Genomic DNA, 23,993 nt, shown 5'->3' on the forward strand with positions numbered 1-23,993 from the left:
CCGCAGCTCAGAATACTGCAACAACCCTTACTAGTTTGGCACTAGGAGGAACCAGCGGAATCACAGTAGATGCATCACAACTGCCTCCTGACCCTTCTGCAGAGTCAAATGCTGCTCTCGAGTTCCCAGTCATCGAAGATTCTGTGTCTCCATGCTCCTGGAGTCTCCACCAGCAGAATGCCCTATGCATGCAAAACCTACAATAGAAGCACCACCTGCTGAGTGTCCCATGCACAAGCAGGCTGTGGCAGCCCCTCAGCAGTGCCCTGTTCAGCATGACGCAGTTCCTGGGGCATCAGAAGTTCCTGTTAGGCCTCATGTCATTCCACCAGGTTCGGTCATCCATCTGAGTGCCCTATGCATCAGTCCAATCAACAAGAACAGCAACCACAGGTAGGATTTTTTGTGCTTTGGGCAATTTATCCTAGTTGTCAGCTAATTGTAGATTTTACACGTGTAACTTACCAAGTAATTACCTGCAGCTGAAAGCTTCTACCACAGCAGTCGTAACTTACCAAGTAATTACCTGCAGCTGAAAGCTTCAACCACAGCGGTCAAAATATTACCAGTGGCGGCGCTGCCATCACTAGTGTAGGTGTATAGGACCTGCCCACTTTTGGGACTGATAGATACAAAACTTCAGAGAGAACCAATTCGTTTGCTGCCGGCTCCCGACCAACATTGGTGGGTTTGGCGGTCATCGTTCGTCATTGTATGGATATTTACAGTATTCCCTGGTGATGTACTTGCTTATTATTGGTTTGTTTGCATAATTAGTATTCAGTTATGTCCAATTCTAGATCTTCGAGCATTAGATATTGCTCAGATGGTTGTAAGACTAGATTAACAAAGTTTTCTTACATTTCAGACACCAAATGCTTCAAGTGTAGGGGGCAAACTTGCTCTAAGGATTTGACTTGTCCAGAATGTTGTAGACTGGAAGGTTCATAGCTAAATGGGAAGCTTTATAATCTCATTTAGATAAATTAGCTAGGGACAGGGTAAAAAAGTAGAGCTTCTGTAGAGAGTTCTCCCTCAGTAGTTGAGGGTCTTCCTACTCCTGCTCAACTTCCTATTACTTCCCCAATCGTTAGCCCTCCTACTTCATTACCAGTGACTCCTGTGTCAGGATCCCATGATTCCAAACCTGACACCATTGCCAATCTCGATGCAAAGTTTTAGACAAAATTTTACTTTCTCGCTAAGGTGATTATGGATTTGGGTGCTCTTTCGGGTCTTTTGTGGAGAGCACGCTTTTCAAAAATGTACTGCAAAGTTAGTGTTGTTTTCTTAGAAGAGGTGGCTGCTCTGCCCACCACCAGTTCTGCTAGATGAAGGTCACTGTCCTGCTCTACTGCACTGGGGAGAAGACATAACAGTAGTGCAAGGGAGAGACTTGGCCCTGGACAGTTGCCCCCCTCTGTCCCACCTGTTGTTGGATCCCAGGCAGTGACAGAGCGCCATTGAAAAGGTGTCTCTTTCAGTGCCTGCCATCTGTCTTCGAATTCTTCAGTTTTATCGCCAGACAAGAGACATTATCAATGCAGATTGCCGGCCTCAACGCTTAAGAGACATTCTTCGCCTTCTGACGGTTCCCCTCCACCTGTTAAAAAGTATAGGGAGGTTAGTATCGACCCACAGCCGTCTTGCAGTTTTCGTCCAGTGTTAGCTGCTAAGTGATCACCAGTTTCAGAGCGCCTGTCATTTGAAGACATTGTGGTGTCTGCTACTGTGCACCATCCAGCTTCTCTGAGCCGCTTAACGCCTGTTTTGAACCAGGTAGCGCCCGCACCTGAATGCTTGGTTCCCAGTTCAGGCAGCTTGGCACCCACCTCTTCTCGCTCAGCGCCTGGTTTGTTCCTACACGATATACAAACCCTCGGTCCTCTACATAAGGAATTATTTTAGTGTAGGCTGGAACACAGCTGTTAAATTCTTGAACTAGGTGGTTGGGCAGTAACTACTGTCTGGTAGGTGGGTAGGGGGCCTCTTGAATCCCTGGAATTTTTTCCCAGGTTTGAATTTATATTATCCCATATAAATTTGGAGTAAGTCCTGTGGAACTTTCCATCTTTGATAAAATCTAATGGACCTGATAAATAGGAAAAGATATCGTACCTGGGACTTGGTTTATATCCGAAACTAAATAGTGGAAACTGTGTAGATCATCAGCTACCTGAGAGATAGATCAATAGCTCAAGGATGGAACCATTATGCAGAGTTGGTCCATGGATTCCAGGGGTGTCTGGTTCTGGGGATAGGACTCTCGTCATTCTATCCTGTTTACCCATAATACGATTAGGGTGGGGATGATGGTATTCTTGTAATTATCTCAGTCCCAACAAGCAGGTTTGGCTTACACCTGGGCCACTCTAATTGTGTTGTATTATCCCCTGTGTGTCAAGGTAGGGGACAAACATTTGTGAAATGGCACTCACTTGTGCCATTGGTGGAAGAATGAACTCCATGAATGACTGATGGTATCTTTTTAAGGTGTTAAGGTTTACTTTTTTTTTTATATAAGTAACTTACCCCGTAATTACTCAGGCAAGAGTTTCTACTTGAATGCAGCATAAATTTTGAAATTTGTGGTAGTGATAGCCTATTGTTTATGTAGGTGACAGACTCTGCCCACTTTCCGGCAAGGTGTTAACAACAGCGACATGGTTTGGAATTTGTTGGATCTTCTTCTGTGGTGAAATGTTTTTTGTCTAGTTAGTCTTTGACTTAGATTAGTTAGTCAGGTTTACAAGGTAAACAAACTTTTGGAAGTTTTTGGATTTTTTGCCTTATTTTGTTACTTTGCTATTGACTTATGTCAGTTCTAGCTCTTCAAGTTTTTGGTATTACAGCAATGGCTGTAATACCAGACTTACTAAAGCATGTTAAGATTCTTATATAATGTGTATGATATGTAGAGGTCAGACATGTATCATTGACTAGACTTGTGAGGATTGTAGAGAGTGACCTCTACTTGTCTACAGTTCTGCTCAATGCGCAGTCTGTTGCCTTCTGCTAATGGTCAGGACATTACTGCTCCTAAATCTGGTAATGATGATTTGCCACTTGTGTCTTTGCCTGCTATCTTGGCTTCTCCTATCTGCAATCCTCCTCCTTTACCACCTTCTCTTTCTCCTGGTCCCCACACTTCTGAACCTGACCGCTTCACCAGCCGTGAATCAAAATTTAACTGAAAATTTAATGTTCTTGCTTCTACTGTGACCCAAATATGGATCCATGTGTGACCTCATGGACAAGTTTAGTTAGATTGCTAGTGCTAATGTAAGTGAAGTGATTGTGGAGAAGGTGGTTATCCTTCCCACCAACTCTCCTAGGCAAAGGTCACAGCCATACTACCCCAGGCCTGGGAGGAGGCATACTGGAGACCCCCTCAGTCACACTAGTGTCGTCCCAGGTGTTGGCACAAGGCAGCTGCGGGAGAGGCTCCTTGAAAGTGTCTTGTCTCTCATCCAGTTCAGGAGACTCTAGTCCCTCTAAGGCGCACCTGTGGCGCTTCTCGGACGATTCCCGTCCTCTCAAGAGGTGTTCAACTATCAGGAAGCTGTCTCCCGTTCCCAACGACAGACCTAGGGAACTGCCTTTAGTAACCTGCAGCCTTTGTGGTTGGTGATGGACTTCCCATGATCATGTTTCACTGTCGGAGCACCATTCTGTTATGCATAGAACGCCATCAGTGTCGTTTTATGTTGATTCTTTGTCAAAGTGCTCTTCTTTGCATGAGCATGCACCTTCTGTATTAAGGATGAGTGCCCAGTATCTGTTGAGCATTCATCAGTAGTAGAGCGCCCAGTGGAAGTTGATTGCCCACGTGTAGTTGAACATCCAGTCTCACCCAGTCTCGGATTGGCGCCAGAATGCCATACAACTGTTGGGAGTCATCAGGTGGGGCGCTAGTGTTTCGGCGCCAACTCCTTTTGTTTTGTCTTTGGTCACCGAGCACCAACCTCAGGCTTCTGCTACTTCAGACTCTGTTTTGGGTCCTCTACAGAAACAGTTGGATAGCATGATGGGCCTTCTTCAGAAGTTGTCGTCTTTGGCAGTAGTGTTGGATAAAGATGTCATACAGGAGTTTACACCTTCAGCTTACGCCTCTTTACTTCGCTATTTTGTTCATGAAACTTACCTGTCGATATATATATATATATATATAGCTGTATTCTCCGAAGTCCGACAGAATTTCAAAACTTACAACACACGCAGTGGTCGGCCAGGTGGTTAGTACCCATTCTGCCGCTGGGAGGCGGGTATCAGGAACCATTCCCATTTTCTATTCAGATTTTCTCTGTCGCTGGGTACTGTCAACACCTGTTTTCAGTACCTCTGTCTTAGGATTTTTGAAACTTCATTGCCGCTTAAGTATCCTAATTGTCTTTTGGTTTATTGACTTGGATTGTGGCTAGGCATATGCTATCATAAATTGATTTGAATTTGATTATTCTTTGCATAAGATCTCTGAATCTAGTTCGGCTAGTTTCAGAGTTTGTTGTCTGCAAGGGGTAAGGTGAGGCTACCGAAACTTTCGGTAGATCCTCACGTGTATGCTTCGGCAGTACATATAGTAAAATGGGAAGATTAACGTGAAGCGTTCACATTTTTCTTAATTTATTAATATATTAAATTTATATTAAGTGTATTATATAGAAAGGAGTATTAATATACTTTTATGTTTTCTTTATTGAAAGATCAATGTAAGAGTGATGTTTGACTGATTCCGAAGGGAAGACGTATGATTCGTATGTACGCAAATTAGAGCGTGATAGAATCAGGAGGTCTTCCTCCAAGACTGCATCAGTAAACAGAAGTCAGGGTAATGAACCTACTAACCTGTAGACTTTATTTTGCTTAACTCTGTGGTATGGCCTACGGGCCTTGAGGTCGTGTCTGCGAGAGGTAATGCCCTTTCTGGTTTATTGTGGATTCCATCCGTATCTTGGAATCTAAATTGCTCTCTCCCCAATCAGTGTTGTGAGTGTAGTGGAGGTTGTTAGTGCCCCTAGTGTTGTGGAGGGGCAGTCAGATCGGCCCTATATGCCTCTAGGCCTGGACCTCGGCTGGACTCCCAGGAATCAGGGAATGGGCAAGTCGAAAGCCGAAGGAGGGTTACGGGGACTCCCCCACCGATCTGGCGTCCCTTTGGCAGGACCTGAAGACGCTTCCCAGGCTGCCAAAGATCGTGCACGGGCACGAATCCTGAAGGATTGCTTCTCGTCCTCTGAGGCGTCCTCCCCGTGCAGGGTTGGAGCTCTCGGAAGGACTCGCGCCCTCTAAACAGAAGCTTATAGAAGAGGACGCCCTCTCTCTCTTGTCATGCGTTGCAATCGTCGTCTGAACATTTTGACGACTTTCCCCCACCACAGAAGAGAACAAAGACGCAAGATGTCGCACAGGCAGCCGTCGTCTTTGGTCTCAGAGAGGAGGACGCTTCACATCCTTTCTGTTCTGCTGCTTTGCGGTCGTCTCCGAAGAGTTTTGCTGCCGTTTCCTCCGCAAAAGAAGACCAGGACGTCATCCGATGATGACGCTTTTTATTTAGCGCCCCAGTCGCTCCAGGAATAGAACCATTGCGGTCCCTGTGAGAAGGAAGAAGGCGTCCCCTCGCCCCTTGTCTTCTCACAGGATCAGCCCTTCCTCTAAGAAGGAGTCTTCTCCGACAAAGAAGATCATCCTTTCATGCAGCAACAACTTGCTTCGTTGCTTGCCGGGAGAGAGGCAGAGTCGAGTCGGAGGAGGAAGGATGATATACTGCCTATCAAGAGGTCCAGACAGTCCCCCTCGCCTTCTCTTCGCTTGTCTCTTTCTCCTGTTTCGTCGCCCTCTGGATTTTGTGCGGCTCCCCAGCGGTTTTCTAGAGGGCGCAAGGAACGTCTCCCCAAACGTTCTTCTGTCGAGAGGAAGGAACGTCGTTACTCTCGTAGCAAGGATTGTTTTCCTGCTCCTCAAGACGCTCCCCTCTTCTCGCTTCGTGACACTCCGTATGCGGAACGTGACGTTCGCTCTGCTGCTAAGCAGGATGTTGTTCAAGCTGTTGAGCTTGACGCCGTGCAAGCAGTTCGCCAAGATGCCCCTCGCTCGACCCTGAGGGACGCTCCGTCTGCTGCCAAGCATGACGCTAGTTCGGCAACTAAGCTGGACGCTTTGCATTCGGCTTCGTCATGAGCTGCTTGTCAGAACGCCCAGCGTGACACTTTTCTGGACGCTCGTCAGGACGCCCAGCGTGACGCTTTTCTGGACGCTCGTCAGGACGCCCAGCGCGACGCTTTTCTGGACACTCGTCAGGATGCCCAGCGTGACGCTTTTCCCTGGACGCTCGTCAGGACGCCCAGCGTGACGCTTTTCTGGGACGCTCGTCAGGACGCCCAGTGTTACACTTTTCTGGACGCTCGCCGATCTCAAGACGGTCTCCGACTACAGGACGTTGGTCATTACTCCCGTCTAGAAGTCTTCATGAAACTTTTGCATCTGCGCCTTAACCTGCTGAGGCTGTTTTGGAAGACGCACCAACCTTGTACACTGAACTCGTCTTCTCAGCAACGCTCCTTATTGAAACTTGGCCCTAAAGGCCTTATACCTCTTCCTTTGGTGGTCTCGTCTGCCGCTCCTGCAGAAGAGGGAGAAGTGAGCAGCTCATCGAAGGAAGAAAACGAAGAACAACCTTCAACGTCAGCTATCTTCTGACTACCAGAGTCTTGGCCCCGCTTACTCCGTGCTTCGTTTGGAGATAAATTCCAACCCTCGGCCCCTCGCTCTCCTTCTCAGTTATCCTCTTCGAAATCCAGCAAAACTCCAGGATTCGTGAAAATGAGGACTTCTCTTTCGACCAAGAGAGCGTTTAAGAAGGTCCATGACTGGATGAAGTCGAGGAAAGCACAAGGCAAGACCTCTTTTGCCCTGCCTCTGTCAAGACTTAACGACAAGGCAGGTATTTGGTATGAGACAGGGGAGGACTCGGACTGAGAGCTCCCTCCTCTGCCCAAGGGGACTTTGCCAGCCTGTTGACGCACCGAGGAGTCCTCTCCTGTCCTCTGCTAAGGTTTCCTAGACACTTTTAGATCTGCATCACCATCTGAAAGGGCTGCTTCAGGACGAAGGAGACTTTTAATTCCTAGATGCAGTCTCGGAGCCCTGCTCTCTTTCTCTCGAAAAACTATCCAACCTGCATGAATAAGGTAGTCAGGTTGGTTCTGATGAGCTGGCGTCTAGAAGGAGACTAGTAAACTTAAAGCAGTTTTCGGGGTCATAAAACGCCTCTTCTGCGTTCAGGACTGTGCTGCTGAAGGGGAACCTTTGGGTCCTACCTGCCGTAAGCAGGAATAAGGCTCCTTCCTCGATTTCTACGGGAATCGGGAAGTATATATGCTCGAATTACTCGATTACTTTCTGTCATATGAGTGGGTTTCCCCCCATGGACAAGATACTCTTTGTCACGTAAATGGGTTAGTTAACATTGACGAAAGATCCCAATAACATATCGCGCAAGCAGGTAAGCTCTCATTGACAAGATTCAGAAGAACCCTCATTCATAGTTCACTACCTCGCTGAGGCTCTTAGGGAAACAGACTTGTAGACTATGTCCATGAAGTCTTCTGTCCAATAACATAAGAAGCTTAGCTGTCCTCTTCTCTCGGTTCTAACTTGAGGCTCTCCTTCGACTAATGCTAATTCGTTCTCTTAACAAAGAGAACGAAGACAGTCGATCTCCATTCCCTCTCTTCCTCGTCGAGGAAAGAATGTAGTAGGGAGGTAGCTGTCCAAGTGACTACAATACTCTACGTATTTTACCTTCGCGTCATATTACTATTAAGCGATTGTATGGTTCAAGTTATATACGCATACCGTGGTTATCCCTACAGATGGGCAACCGAGAGACTATTATTCTAATTGCATTTAATCGGTAATCCCTGCAAGCTTCCGGGAGTTTCCGGTTTCCCTTTTAGGTATTTAAGGTATTGTTACGACAACACCAACTCAGCTTCTGTATTTAGCGAAATCTGTTTCACTTAAATATACCTGCTTGAGAGTTTTCTTTCTGCTCGATGATGATAACAAACCTATTCCTTCGTAGAATGAATAGCTGGCATCTCAGGTGGAATAGTGTGAGACGGCGAACGTAGGCTGCGGTCACTGTAGAAGCAGCTCAGTACCAGCTGGTTCTCTGCCATGCGCGGTCGGTTACGTCTCTCTCTCCTGCGGGATTGACTGACTAACCGTATCTCTGCCCTACAATCACGGACTTTAGCCTCGGGTGAGGGGAATTCTCGCATACATGAATGAACATTGCCTTCGCTTTGCGAGAATTTTTTCAACAGAACATATCTCTTAGACCTTTTCGGTTCTGTTTACCGCACTGTAACAGAATTCGGTACGAGTCTACCGCGGCATAGCACTAGAATAATGCACACCTGCTTAGGCAAAGCGCAGCCTTATTGGGGAAGGAAACATGCTCGGTGTGAGGGAAGGGATGATTCTGCTGGGGACCATTTCCTCACTGGAGAAGTTTGTTTCCACTGAAGAGAGACTGCAATTCAGACTTCTCCAGTTTTTCCTGCCGGAAAACAAACTGAAATATCATCGAAGATCTGGAAGTGATTCTGAACATTTCTCAGTCGGTCAACGATCACCTAAGGTGATAGAAAGTAGGTGCCAGGCATCTGGAGAGGGGAAAACCAGATGTCCTGGCACATAATCTAAAAGAATTGGAAGCAATTCAGTTGGCTCTCCAGTTCTTCGAAGAACAAGTTTTGGCCGAGTGGTCCAGATCAACTTGGATAATTCCACAGCTCTTGCATATCCCAAGAAGTATTGAGAAACACTCTCTCGGTCCCAGTTCGAGTTAACGAGAGAGAGAGCCTGTTATGAGCACAGGCACGGAACGTAACGATCCTCAAGAGGTTCGTTGCAGGATTACAGAATGTCCGTGCGGATCTTCTCGATCGACGGCACCAACTACTGACGTCCGAGTGGAACTCTTCACTTAGAAGTATGTCGAGAGTTGTGGAGACTTTAGGGACGTCCTTTGATAGATCTCTTCGCAATGTTGAAGATGAAGAGGCTTCCTCTAGACTGTTCCCTTGTTCTCGATCTAGGAGCGTAGCAATAGACGCCATCCTATGGAATTGAAAGGGGATGGTGTTTAGTCTCTTTTCCCCTATTCAAACTCTTAGGAGAAGTAATAAGATAATTTGCGGCGTCAGAGGGAGCGAGGATAGACGCTGATCGCCCCATGTTGGCCTTCGAGCGACTGGTTCACAGAGGTTGTGTCCTTCCTAGCGCACTTTCCAAGGACCCTTCCCGAAGAGTCGGTCTAACTCTAACAGCCTCACTTCGAGAGGTACCACAAAACCTCTCCACTCTGAGTCTGACTGCGTTAAGACTATCGAGAAGTTGACCAGAGCGAGAGGCTTTTCAAGACTAGTGGCAAGTGCGATTGCCAAGGCAAAGAAGAGCTTCCTATCTTGCAGTGTACCAATCGGAGTGGGCCATTTTCTGAAGATGGTGCAGGAAGAATGGCTTTTCCTCCACCTCGACCTCTGTGAATTAGGTTGCCGTCTTCCCTTTCCGTCTGAGGAATGTGGATAAGCTGGCAGTCCTGACTATTAAAGAATACAGAAGTATGTTGTCAACGCCTTTAGACTCAGAGATTTGGATCTGTCGAACAACAAAGCCCTTCACGATCTTTGAGGTCTGTTGAAATCCCGAAACTGTCTAAATCGAAGCTTCCGGCATGGAACTTAGACGTAGTCTGGAAGTTCCTGATGTCGAAGCCTTTCGAACCTCTCCTTTCTGCAAAACTTAAAGCACGTAGACCAGAAAGGCTAAATTTTCTAACCACTCTAGCTACGACAAAGAGGGTTAGTGGGGTTTAAGCCATCAGCGGACATATTGCTTTAGAGGACATAATGCGATGTGTTCTCTAAGCCCTTCGTTCTTGGCTAAGAATGAAAACCCAGTCTAACCCTTGGCCCAGGAGCTTGGAGACCAAGGGGATGTCACAATTTATTGGGAAAGAGTCAGAGAGAGTCTGTGCCCTGTCAGGGCTCTCAAGTTTTATTTAGGTAAAAAACTAAAAAGAAAGTCGAGATCCTTCGGACAATCTGCGGTGTTCCGTAAAAGACCAGACTTGCCCATGTCAAAGAACACCCTGGCATCCTTTTAAGGAGCTCTTTCAAAGAGGCTCATTTGTCATGTTTGGACAAGGTTTTTTTTTAAAACCTTTTTTTTTTTTGAAGTGAATGCTCAACGAAGTGAGGCCGCGGCCTCGGAGGCATTTCAAAAGACCATGGCACTCAGTAACATCCTGAGTGCCACATTTTAGCAAAGCAACTCTGTGCTCACTTCACACTACCTGCGGGATGTGAAGACGACATATGAGATCTGCTGCTCGCTAGGGCCATACGTGTCCGCTGACACAATCTTGGGGGCAAGAAGTATCACTCATCCTATCCTGTAGAAAATGGTTTAGGAAGAGCTATTATAGTTGTTGGGTCGGCCGCCAGTGGCGGACTTCTCAATTCTTAGCTTTAGTTAAACATCCTTAATTTTGGCTAGGTTGGTCAGGTGGTGATATATATTACTTCTTAGCCCTCATAGTATGGTCTAGTCACATTGTGGTCACGCTCCCGTTGACAGATCATCTAGAACCCTCACCAGCCTATAGGTCACTACCTTGCTGGAGACTAGTAAAGCAAAAGCCGACTTTGGTGACAGTCATCACGAAGTCAGCTATGCTAACAGGTAATGGAACCAAGATGTCAATCATCTGCATGCAATTTGTTTCCTAAATCATTCTCTTCTGTCCCTTCCAACCTCTAAAGGTGGATTCAGCTATATATATACTGACAGGTAAGTTTCATGAACAAATGATATTGTTATGATACAATAAAGTTTGTTCATACTTACCTGGCAGATATATATAATCAAGTACCCACCCACCTCCCTCAGGGACAGTGTCACTAGAAAATCTGAATAGAAAAATGGGAATGGTTCCTGATACCCGCCTCCCAGCGGCGGGGGAATGGGTACTAACCACCACTGGCCGACCACTGCGTGTGTCGTAAGTTTTGAAATTCTGTTGGACTTCGGAGAATACAGCTATATATATATCTCCGCCAGGTAAGTATGAACAAACTTTATTGTATCATAACAATATCATATTCCAATAATTGGGAATTTCTAAAAATTATAAAAATGCGAGGTGATGTTTTACTGAAACGGATTCTGGTATGCTGGTATTAACAGCATAGAATCTCAGTTCCAGGTCAAGCAGGGGTCCATAATCAGTGTTGGTATTATTCTGTGGGTGTAGTTCAATTCCAGGCCAGGATCGTCTTTGGTTTACAGCTGTTGTTTGTGCTGGTATAGCTGATATTCACATAAAGCTTCAACCTCCTCGCAGGTCATCTACAGGATCGACAATTAGCCATAGTTATCTGTGTGTCTGCTTGAAGATTCTACAGTTTGTTTGGTTACAGGAATGAACCAAACAGTGCAATCTTGTATTTTCTGGGACATCTGGGGGAGTTTCTAGATTTATTGGATACATCGTTTTCATGGTGACATACAACTTCGCAAGATTTTTCAGACCCGTCTTACAAGACAGTTTACAAGACGGTCTGCCAGTGAGGGAGTTTAGAGTTCATCAACGGCTCAAGCCTTTTCTCAAGCCTTCGCTCCACTTTCTTTTGTTGTTTTTCTAGCCATGAACTCCAGCCTGTCTCACAAGACTAACAAGAATTCATTACTGGACTCTGCTGATTTTCCCCTATCCTGGAATTTCAGTCGGACTTACAGTGGGATCTGTCAGAATTCAGTCTTTTTGAAGAAGTTTTTCATCGTGAGACTAGTCTTATACTGTTTCTCACTTCTCTTTCTAGTTGAGGGAGCCCACTCAGGGAAACTTCCAATTTCCAGGACGTGTTCCCAGGTGAATGGAACCTTCAAACATATGCCAGAGAGATGGAAGACTTTCGCATAAGGCTTCAATTCTTCTCGATGCTCGCTATATCCTAGACTGCGGTATGCCTCTTTCAAGACCGCAATCCTTATGTTTTCACATGGCAAATTGAATGATTATTCGAAGCCTTTCTAATTCTTTTTCTCCCGAGTGGATCTTGGATCCCCTAATCTGTTGGTTTGAGTGATATCTGTGGCCAACCTTCTCTGCCTCCTTAAAATACCTTCTAGCATGGGTGACAGACACCATACTGCAAGAGGATTCCAAGTAGGCTTTGGGGAAAAGTAGGAAGCTCTATTTTTTTTTAGTTTTTCTGATTTTGCCTGAGCCGGATTGGAAGCACTTAGGTCAGGCTCTTCATAACCTCAGTCTCTGGCAATATCACCTTTTGCTTCCCATCTAAAGGCATAAAGCTTACTTTTAGTGAAAACTAAAACATGAGAACAACCTTTACCTCTTTAGCTTTTGGGCACTGTATGCCCCCCCCCATCTAAGGACATAAAGTCCTACTTTTAGTGAACTAAACGTGGGAACAACCTCTACCTCTTTAGCTTTTGGGCACAGTATGCTCCTGATGTCCTATAATCAACCAAGTGGAAGTGGAATCTATTTCACTTCTCACTTTTTTGAAGGAAGATAAAACAGTTAGATTCTTGTAGTACCTTGTGATTACTTGAGTAACTGGCATGGCATCGCAGAACAACGTATAGGATGTTCTATTCTTTATTCACCTTGTAGTAAGGTGCCAAGACTTGTGAGAGCCAGGGGTTACAATTTACCTGGAGCTCCCATCACAATCAGTGATGGGTTGTGGCCTTTATTTCAGTGCAGGTGACAATTTTACCTGGTTGTCTTCATAGTGATACTACTTTGTTCAGGGTAAGGAGACGTATGAATACTTTGCTAGCAATCAGGTTATATCCTATGGTGAAAAGCTCCCCTGATAGTTTGCTAGCCATCAGAACAACTCCTTCGCTGCAAAGTTCCCACTTGAGTAGAGGCACTGCACGGCTTTATCGCCACACTGCTACAGGTTAACTGGAGCAACAACCAGAGATGCACCCAGAGTAAGGGCATTTATGAATGCTTTGCTAGCCATCAGATTACTTCCGGCACTGCAAAGCTCCCCTGATACTTTGCCAGCCATCAGGACAACTCCTTCACTGAAAAGTTCCCATTTAAGTAGAGGCGGTGTATGGCTTTACCGCCATGCCTCTACAGGTTAGGTTGAGCACCAGTCAGAGGCAGTTTTCTACTGAAGGCTCTCTTTGCTAACAAGGAACTACAAGCATTGTATTTAATGCTAGCAACCTTTTTTTTTTATTTACAGTAGTACCTTGAGATACGAAAGGCTCAACTTACGAAAATCTAAGTTACTAAGCCAATGCGAAAAATTTTACTGCTCTACATACGAAAAGTTTTTTCAAGATACGAAAGGTTTCTGAAAGTCCGAGATTCGCCCGATAACAATTTTGAAACTCGCGCCGCACGCCGCCATCTTAGTTATAGTAGACTCGCCACCATCCTCCTGCTCTCCCATTGGTTCCTGATGCTAGCAAGCCCATGAGATCCTTCTCTCTGATTGGACAGCATCCCTCCCATCATGCATCTTCTATACGTACGTGTTGGCGTGCCTTAGCTCGGCCACTCCGCACCCGAAACTTTACCGTACGCAATCGGCATTCATTCGCTCCACGATTTCGTTAGTAACGTAAATTCGTTAGTGATTTCGTTGCAGTACATATTATTGTGTTGTGCGAAGACTGTACATTGTGTAACTTTACGTAAATTAACGTAGTCATGGGTCCAAGAAAGTTGAAATTCACGGAAAGAAGCGCATGCTCTCTTTGGAGACAAAGATGGAGATCATAAAGAAGTACGAAGCTGGTATGCGATTGAGTGTGATCGCAAAGGAATATGGCCGTAATCCATCGACAATAGGCACCATCCTTCTTAAACAGAAGGATGCCATCAAAGCAAAAACTACACCATCGAAGGGCACATCACTATTTGTCCAGCAAGAGGAGCCATGTGCACGACGAGATGGAACGGCTGCTCCTCATTTGGATAAAAGACAAGAAATCGCTTTGCGATACAGTAACGGAGACGGCAATAGCCCACAAGGCCAGTGCTATTTTCAGCGATTTGATTGCGCAGGCGGAAGACGAGGGAGGGGAAGGGACTTCAACGCCAACCCCAGAGTTCAAGGCTTCGCATGGCTGGTTCGAGAAATTCCGTAAACGGACTGGCATCCATTCAGTGGTGCGTCATGGGGGAGGCTGCCAGTTTCGGACACGAAAGCTGGCCCGAAGCATTTAAGAAGACTTTCGACGGGATGATGACCAAGGAAGCTACAGTTCTCAGCAGGTTTTCAACTGTGATGAGACTGGCCCTTTTTTGTTTAAAAAAAACAAAAAATTGCCTCGTCGGACGTACATCACGGAGGAAGAGAAGAAGCTACCCGGGCATAAGCCTATGAAAGACAGGCTTACGCTCGCACTTTGTTCGAACGCCAGTGGGGATTGCAAGGTGAAGCCCCTACTGGTGTATCACTCTGAGACTCCTCGAGCCTTCAAGGCCCACAAAAGTGTTGAAGGAGAAGCTTCCAGTCATGTGGAGGGCTAATGCAAAAGCCTGGGTAACGAAGCTTTTGTTCACCGAGTGGGTAAATCTGTGTTTCGGCCCCACTGTGAAGAGTTTTTTGCAAGAGAGGCGCCTCCCCTGAAATGTCTGCTGGTGTTGGGACAATGCCCCTCCCCTACCCTCCTGGCCGCCTCGAGGAAAGATATCCTAGCGGAGTATTCCTTCGTTAAGATTCTTTTTCTTCCGCCCAACACCACCCCTCTCCTCCAGCCCATGGACCAGCAAGTGATAGCGAACTTTAAGAAGCTGTACACGAAACATCTTTTCAAGAGATGTTTCGACATCACCGATACCACAAACCTCACCTTGCGTCAATTTTGGAAGGAGCATTTCGACATCGTCATTTGCATCTGACTCATTGACCTAGCTTGGCAGGAGGTTTCGAGGCGAACCTTGAATTCCTCGTGGAGGAAACTCTGGCCTGATGCCGTATCCGCCAGAGACTTCGAGGGATTCGACGTGGGTGAAGCTGGTGCTGCAGAGTCAGAAAAACAGTGATGATCCCGAAAAAAACTGTTTTGGAACCAGATCTTGACGAGATCGTTGCACTCGGCAAGTCCATGGGGCTGGTCGTCGACGAGGACGACATCAACGACCTTCTCGAGAGCACCAAGAGGAGATTACGACGGATGACCTGAAGGAGTTGGAGGCCATGCAACTTAACGTCGTTCAAGAGGAGTTCTCTTGCCAGCGGCGAGGAAGAGGAGGAGGAGCCTATGACACGGCAGAAATTAAGGATATTCTAGGCGCTTTTCATAAAGTGCAATTGTATCGAAAAAAGACACCCTGAAAAGGCTCACACAGGTCGTATGCTTGCGCAGTTCGATGACGTTTGCTTGAGTCGTTTCAGGAACATGAAAAGTAGGCAGAAGCAATCTTCCTTGGATCATTATTTTTTAAAGAGGCCTTCAGCATTAGCAGGAGTAAGCAAAAAGGAAGAACCAAGTGATAAAAAATAGAAAAGTTGAAGCAAAAAGGAGAACCAAGTGATGAAAAACAGAACGTTGAAAGCGGTGTTGATGAAGTTGAAATTCTGTAAAAAAAAAAAAAAAAAAAAAAAAAGACCTACGTAAAAAAAAAAAAAGTTGAAAAAATAAAAAAAATTTACGTAATTCTAGATTTTTGTAAGTTAAGTGTTACAGTTTTGTTAAGGTGTTTCGTAAATTTTAGTTTTATGGTTTTCCTTAAATTTTTTATGTGTTTTCGTAAAGTTAAGTGTAACGTACGTACGTACGTCATCTGCCGTTTGTCCCTCCTGCCTCTGCCCCGCCCAGCCCTATCGGAGATAGCCTCACTCGAAAGGTAAGCTTCGACATTTTACGTTACAATAATAATATTTCTTGTACACTAAATATACTTTCCTTTATTACAGGTTTTGGATTTTTATTCTTAATTTAGGTATTGAATGGTCCAAATTGTTGTAGTATTTCATTGTTTATAGGTTAATTTAGCTTTATTATGAAATTTAATGGGGTGTTTTGGAGGGCTTGGAACGGATTAGCCATTTTACATGTAAAATGTGTTCCAAGATACGAAAAACTCATTATACGAAGGCCGCCTCGGAACGGATTAATTTCGTATCTTGAGGTACCACTGTATTTCTATTCATTAAATGACTTAATGATTTGAGGTAGAATGTGTTCATGTATCCCACCTCCTATCAATGTTACATTCAGTGATGTAATTACTGGGCAAGTTTATTATATAAATATGACATTTATTTATAATGAAATAAAGTTTTATATATACTTACCCAGTAATTATATGATCGGAGCCCTCCTGCCTCCCATCCTATGGACACATGGCAGGAACAGAATGAGCTCATTTGCTTAGTATCTCCGGGAGTTCCCGTTGAGGGGGCAAGGGTTGCGGGGGACTAGTCACCTGCTTTGACTGTGAAGATTTTTCCTGCAAAATTTTGAATTTAAGCTGCTGTGCAAGAGGAAACTTTAGCAATATAATTACAGGGTAAGAATACATAAAACTTTATTATAATAAAAATGTCATGCTTCTTGCTTTGTTTACTTTTAAAGTATTGCTGTAAATTAGTGTGTAATTAATCGAATATTTATTGTGCAGATGGAATTCCCCACGGAGTGTCCTATGAGTGGTGGCGGTAGCAGTACAGTTGGTGGTCCAGCTCACCAGGCAGGTCTGCATTTTGGGAAGGAATATGCTGGGAAGTATGTTGATATCAACCCACTCAACATGGAAGCTTATCCTAATCGAAACCTGCTCCGGATCAGCCGTTTGATTTGTCAACTGAAAGACAAGTATTATTATTATTAATTATTGGTATTATTGTTATTTTATCAAATTTGATTGCGGTTACCATACCTTTCAGCTTAAAGTAATCTTTGTTTCCTACACAAATATACAAACCCTCGCCGGTCCCTTTACAATAGTAATTTACTTATAGTGAATGGAACACAACCGTTAAAATGCTTCAACAAAGTGGTTTTTTCAGTAACTATCCGTATAGGTGGGGAGACCCGCCTGCCTGGATGTAGCGTTCCACTTGCTTTTGGCCATCATGCGATGCAGACGTGTTTTTGTGAGCTTTTGCCTGACTGCTGTTAAAACTCTCGTATTCCCGGTGGGATCTTTTCTTTTATTGTTTTATCTATATCTTGAAAATACAGGCAGTCCCAGTCATCAGCGGGGGTTTCTGTTCTCGGACGGGTGCTGATATAAGTGAGACCACCATTACGGAAATGTGGCGATTTATGGCACTTAAGGTGCTGATAACCGGTTAACTCTTTATGGACGAATAGCTTCTCAGGATTAGTAATAACAGGTTTGGGGTGTAGATCGATTGATCCTGTATAGAGAAGCAATATTAAGTGCCATCGATATGGAAAGAAACGGGCGGGAAAGAGGTGCCAATACTTCTATAGCCCATAAATTTACCAATGGCAACTTTTACACTGGCTAAAAATCATGAATCTGGCATCTCAGGCACTTCAGTTCTTCAAGGGAGAATGTAACTGCGTTTGTCGCAAAAAGACATCTTTTTGTAAATTTACTCATAAATATACCAAGGGGTTGCTGTTGGTTTTTGTTTCTGGTCTTTTACAATACGTAGTATGTCAGTTGTGAATGTAATTTTGCAAAGGGAAGCGCAAAGAAATAGTAATAGAATAAACACGTACAAATAAAAAAGTCACTAAATTCATTCTCAGTAAATTTATGTAAATATTTTTCAACAAATATGCCAAGAATTTATTACTGATTTTATTTCTTATCTGTATTGATATTGTGTGGAGCTGTAATTATAATTTTACAAAATAAAATGGAATTATTTATTAGAAAAAAACATAAGTTGGTAAAATTTATGATTGTCTTGTAAAAGAGGTCCCACAAGGGACTATAAATAGTTTTTTCAACTGGAGGTAGGGAAAATTTTTTAGAGTTTTTCTTCTTTCACCATATGCATTTGCATATCTTCCTGATTCCATTGATGTTTTTTTTGGAAATTGGCTGACCTCAAAGTTTGCTAAGGAGCTGCATTGATTTTTTTACCCGTTCACTGAGGGTTAATGGCGCCTCTTTTAGTTATGTTATGGCGCCATAACTCTCCGAAATGCTGCACGTTATGGCGCCATAAATTGCCTATTTTATGATGCTAGAGAAGCGCCATAAAAACGGATCGCCATTAACCAAGTCCACCTATAACCAGGGACTACCTGTACTGTGATATTTTTTTTTGTGATAGCCTTGCAACCTCCTTACCCTAGAGTGTGTCTCAGGGTCGGCGCCAAGGGTGTAATATACACCTTTATCTCATTCGCATGCCCTTTGATATTAAGGGCACGACAGTATGTTGTTCATTATTGAATATGACATTTGAGCTTGCGCTGTAGCAGAATTTACCCAAATTAAACTTCAGAGTGTTCGCTCTCTGTTTTTCTCTTCCGGTATTCTTTCCTTTTGGTGTTTTCTCCTTCATAAGCGAACAAGGAGGGGGCCCTGGCGCATTGGTGATTAGGTGACTTATTCTCAGGGGTCTTCTCTGTTCCTTCGGGACGAGATTTGTCTCTTTTTATTAATCATATTTTCTTTTTTCTTCAGGCTAAAAGTGAACAGTAATAGAACACAGCATTATATGGTTGGATATCTCACTGTGTTGGTTATTCTAACACTCATGGAGTGCAAATGTGACACTCCAGCATGCTGCGGCACTGACCTTCGTGTGTGTTGTGTGTGTGTGTGGCTCCCCTGTTGTCTGCTCTTATTGCTACTGTTGTGCTGCTCTTAGATTGCTACTGTTGTGCTGGCGACCTATCACAGCTTCTACCCCCCGCCACCCTGTGATTCCTGACTACGACTGCTGATATCTCATCATCATCCTGTTTAAAGAAGCCGTCTGGAAGAACGTCATCCTCCACTGCCCTTCCTTTCCTTTTCTGAGGCTCAAGGAGGTCCCAGGAAACCCGATCGGCCCCCTTCGCCGAAGAAGAGGAAGGTTGCCCCCCCCCCCCCCCCCCCCCCCCCCCCCCCCCCCCCCCCCCCCCCTTCCCGAAGGCAATGGGATCTCTTGTCGGCTCCTACCAACCTTCGGGCTTGGGAACTGATTTGCATCCCTCTGGGTTTAGTGCTTTGGGAACTGTGGGAGCGCAAGCTTTGGTTTGCATTCCTGTCACCAGTCTAGAGGTTCACCTCCAGATGATTACTGTGTTGGGCACTTGTTCGCAAGTCGTTCTTAGTGCTCATGTTTTTAATAATTTGCAAGCATCCCGAACTGTTGACTGAGGGACCTCTCACCATCCCAGTTCAGGCACAGGGCAAGAGAAAGGGCGAAACATTCACATGTTTTGTCTCTTCCTGCCAACATGACTGCTAGCACTCACTGAGTGTTTGCCAGTGCTTAGCAGGTTCCCACCTGGTGTCTCAATTCTGAGGATTCAAATACCAGGAGAAGTGGGGAAGAGTTCCCTTTAAAGTTATATGGAACTTGTAAGGGAATGCATCTCTCTGAGGAGGCAGTGGTTCTCTCTGTGGCTCTTCCCGCCTGGATCCAATTCGCATCCTCCTATGGGGTCTCAATCTTTGGGAGCCTCGAGTGCCTGTTCTATTGAATTGCACTCTCAATCCAGTTCTTAGATGTCTGCATCTAAAACTGGTTATGTGCCTGTTCCTCCTCGACTTCTTCAGAAGTTAAGAGAGGATCACTCCTGATGATCGTCCTTACAAGATTCGGGAATCTTGTGAGTGCTAGAATCCCTTGGAATTTCTGGCACTTGCCGAGTGCTTTGGTTTCTTGTGATTTCGAGCACTCGGGCGAGACAGACACTCCCGACCCGTGATTGTTCTTATAGGATTTGGGTGTCTCGCCAAGAGCTTGAATTCCTTGTTGGAATTTATGGCGCTCCCAGAGTGCTTGGTTTCTTGTGATATCTAAGCACTCAGGTGAGACAAGACACTCCCAATGATTGTTCTTACGAGATTCGGGAGTCTTGCCGAGTGCTTGAATTAATTTGAATTTCTGGTGCTTGCTGAGCTCTTGGATTCTTTGGAATCATGAGCACTTGGAGGGCGAGACATGGTGGCCCCAATGCACTTTTGTGGGATTCAGGAGTCTCGCTGAGCATGAATTACTTGGTACTTAAGGCACTTGCCAAACGCTCAGATTCTAGGGAATTCCGACCACTCGGGTGAGACAAGATACTCCTGGATTGTTCTTACGAGAGTCGGGAGTCTTGCTAAGCGCTTGATTTCATCAGTAGTTCTGGTACTTGCTGAGTGCTGAGATTCTGTGGAATCATGAGTGCTCGGAAGGCGAGAGAAGTCTCAGGGGAGTTTGCTCTCCAGTCTGGTGTGGGCACATGAAGAAGTGCTGAGACACTTAGGTGTTTCAACACTGCCTGCCACACTTTTGTTTTTTTTAAGTGCGTGGTCAGATCTCATCCTTGTGTCTTAGACCCCGTAGGTCCGACGAGCATGTAGGACAGCAGACGCAGAATCCTTCTTTGTACTTCTTCTTAAGGGGCTTCAGCCTCGAAGGAGACTAGTGAATGTGGGAGGAAGCAATAGTTCTTAGTTGATAATTATCTCTCATATTTTCATTGTTGTGATCTGCTCAGTACACTTGATTTGGGTCAACCTGTCTGGACCGGCTGAATTGAGTTCTTGGCTCTGTCTGAGTGAACTTTCTGCTTTTCTCAGGTTGGTTTTTTGTCATGGCATAATTACCCACCTTTCTCACGTTGCAGTCATCATAGGTTGATGGTTGCCCCTGATCTACCCCTCCTGTTGGTTCTTTTAGCAAGACAAGTAGTGTGCTCCTTTTCCTTACCTGGTCGCCGAACCCTCTCGGAGAATTCCAATGAGTTTGTCTCACTTTCAGAATTTGGCTACAAAGGTTGGTGTTTCAAGATTAATCCTCTGATCATCTCGTCACACATTCAAATAGTCTAGGAAAGGTGTCTTCATCTTCATCCTTGTTGTCGTCGTCTTCTGCCGCCTCCTCCCCTTCTCCTAAGACTTCATCGGTGTAAGAAGAAGAAGAAGGTAGCCTCTCTGCCCCCTAAGAAGCCTGCTATGGGACTTCGAAGGGTCTGCCTCCTTACACAGGAAGCAGTTGGATCTCCTGTAAGCTCTCCTGAACTGGGTTTAGCATTTTGGGGGCCATAGGAATGCAGACTTTGGTTCCAGCCTACCACTGGGTCCACGGATTCCCCCTCCAGAACTATTGCTCCATTGGGGTTTCATTCGTGAGACACACTGAATGTTCAAACCTCAGTGAAGGATTTTGCATCCAAGTCGGTGCCGGAGAGACAGCTCACTGTCCCGATTCTGGCACAGGGCAGAAGTTCATGTGTCATACAGTGCCTCGCCCCTGCTTGTCAACACTAGCATTAGTGTTGCTATAGGCTAAATGAAGATGTATCCATTTCTCAACTCTCACTCGTGCTCACTCAAACGAACCAGTTCGGTGGAAGTGAATACTCTTGCGAGTGAGAACCTTTGCTCTCTCCTCAGGGAGCGTTTTCGCCAAGGTGAAGACGCTTTCCTAGACGTGCATTGCCACTTGCTGGAAGCTGATGATTGTGCACAAATCGCTCCATCCTGCTGGTTCTGCTGGTTCCTCTACTATTCACCTTCTCCTGTTCCTCTACTTCCGAAGTTACAATGGGAAGGGAGAGGTGAATAAAAGGAACTCTACAGAGATTTCTCCCCAGTTGTGTTGCGAGAGCCTGTGTTCCTGGTTCAGTCTTAGGATCTCGCCACACGTATGCCCAAGCTGTTTAAGATGGGTATCACTCAGGAAGTATCAGACTTCCAAAACTCCAGAGTTACCATTTTGAGAACAATCAATGTGGCTAAGAGCTAGCTGTCTTCATGTCCTATTGTCACCATAGAAGCCTCACTTCAGGACAGCTTTGTCTTCACTCTCTTTATTAGAGAATGAAGGTGGTCTGCTACCAGTCCTTATTCCTTTTCCTCTTTCAAAGGATGAGAAAGGAATTTGCCTGGTGCTCGATCAACAGGAACCTTTGAATATACATGTACTATATTCGCCCCACAACATGCATCTATTATCAGATGTACCGACTGAGTAATAGGCACATACCTGTAGAACAGTTATCTTCAGGTGTGTGACTGAGACGATAAGTACCTCCTCATAATTATCTTGAAACTCAGGAAACCTGAGAGTTTACAGGTTTGATTTAGAGACACCCAGTGGTATTGTTAATCAACACCACAGGAGTGGCATTATTTCCGAACAAGAGGGTTTCATTCCCTCCTGTTTCAGTTAACATACAGGTGCTCAAGTGTAACTGTAGTGCACTCAATAGCTTTATAAGTTGAACACCTTCCAAGTTGGAATGTGAGGGTTAACTGCTAATATAGATATAAACTTCTTTGTCCAGCAAGTGTCGTTTCTCCTCTGTAGAGGGTTAACTACTGATATGAACCTCTGTCCGGGCATCACAGACCTAAGGTCTCTGGGTGGTATTTGATTCTCGTTTAAAGCTCCTGTCTTGTGCTCTGCACATGCCATTGTGAGAATCATCAGACAGATGTCTCGATAGGTTCATTATCATCTTTCTTCTTACCCCATGGTAGAATAGAAGTCTGTAAGTCTTCTGCTCCATTGCAGCTGACACATGGGCCAGTGCAATGACTCAGATCCAATCATTCATTCATTCAATGACTCAGAATAGACAAACTCGACAGTTTTTGTCTTCTATATGCATTTTTCTAATTCGTAAGGTGTTCAACCAATATTTGTTCACGCTGCGTTGGAAATGAATGACAGAATATTTCACCTGTTGCCTGACCTACTAACTCTTCTTCCAGGGTAAGAGAAGAGTTCCTTCCTGAATCAACTTTCAGTCAAGAAGCGGTTCTTCAGGCAGTACAATCCCTTTGTTTTCATGGCTGAAAGAATTCCAGCCTTCATTGCAAGCACAGGCGTTCTTGCCGAGCACTGATGAAATAGGTGAATAACTCTTTCAGTCCTCTGTAACATTCCAGGGATTAGAGCTGTCTTCACTGATTGGTGTCATTGATGGGACTTTTTCTCTGATCAGAATGGCGAGAGTTAACTTCTCTCTGAGTCACTGTGAAAGATGTAGAGCCACATTCTCCCTAGTCTTTTCACATAAGTAGTATTGTTTCTTCTGAGTTGAGATTCAACTAGTGATGAAAAACTTCTCTGTCTTGCCACCACAGCCACCTCAGGCCTCTGGATGGCATTTACTTTGGTTTAGGATCCACAAGCCCTTGCAAAAATCATCAGACAGAGTTTTGTTTTTCAAGACTGCATCTCTCCAGCATTGGCAAAGAGGATAGATGATTTACATGGATCATCTTCAACATCATCCTTCAAAAATAGGTATCATGTCTCGACTCCGTCTCGGATGTCGAAACATTTGGCATCTGTTGCTGAGATTGAAGCCTTCATGAACCCCTGCACCTTTGACTTTGTATTTGATGATCCAGATCATTCATTACTCTGTCCTATCGGCCTCTTGCTGTAACTGCGGAAAACTCAACACCCTTAACTTGAATAATAACCTTTCTTCAGTACTGATTTGCCAAGGAAGAAGTGTCTAAGGACATGTCTTTCTCTTGGCCTTGCTAGATCGGGAGGAGGTTATTTGCAGCTGGCGACGACGTCACCTGTATGCTTCCTGAGAATGCACGGTATCAGTGGCTTGTCCTTTCCTTTAATTCCAAAGAATATATTGGACTGGAAGATAGATAAGGTCTCATCGAACCACATTTGTGTCTTGCTACCTTCGGGTTTTGCCCACAAGTAATTGGAATCTTTTTTTTTTTTTTTCCTTGATCTTTGGTAGGTGCTTAACAAGTCATCTTTTCTTACCCAGCTCCTTTAAGAGGACAAGTTGCATCTTGCCAAAGGTGTGTG

General features: G+C 44.9%; 1 protein-coding gene across 1 annotated transcript in view; it reads left to right on the forward strand.

The window, feature by feature from the left end:
• The first annotated feature begins 213 nt into the window (after window positions 1–213).
• Window positions 214–23,993, forward strand: part of LOC135209751 (holocytochrome c-type synthase-like) — a 48,980-nt gene continuing 25,200 nt past the window's right edge. The window contains 3 exon segments of the mRNA XM_064242541.1: window positions 214–393; window positions 16,694–16,838; window positions 16,841–16,887. Coding sequence (XP_064098611.1) covers window positions 358–393; window positions 16,694–16,838; window positions 16,841–16,887 — 228 coding nt within the window. The 5' untranslated portion in view covers window positions 214–357.

The sequence above is a fragment of the Macrobrachium nipponense genome, chromosome 38, assembly GCF_015104395.2.
Source record: "Macrobrachium nipponense isolate FS-2020 chromosome 38, ASM1510439v2, whole genome shotgun sequence".
Taxonomy (NCBI): Eukaryota; Metazoa; Arthropoda; class Malacostraca; order Decapoda; family Palaemonidae; genus Macrobrachium; species Macrobrachium nipponense.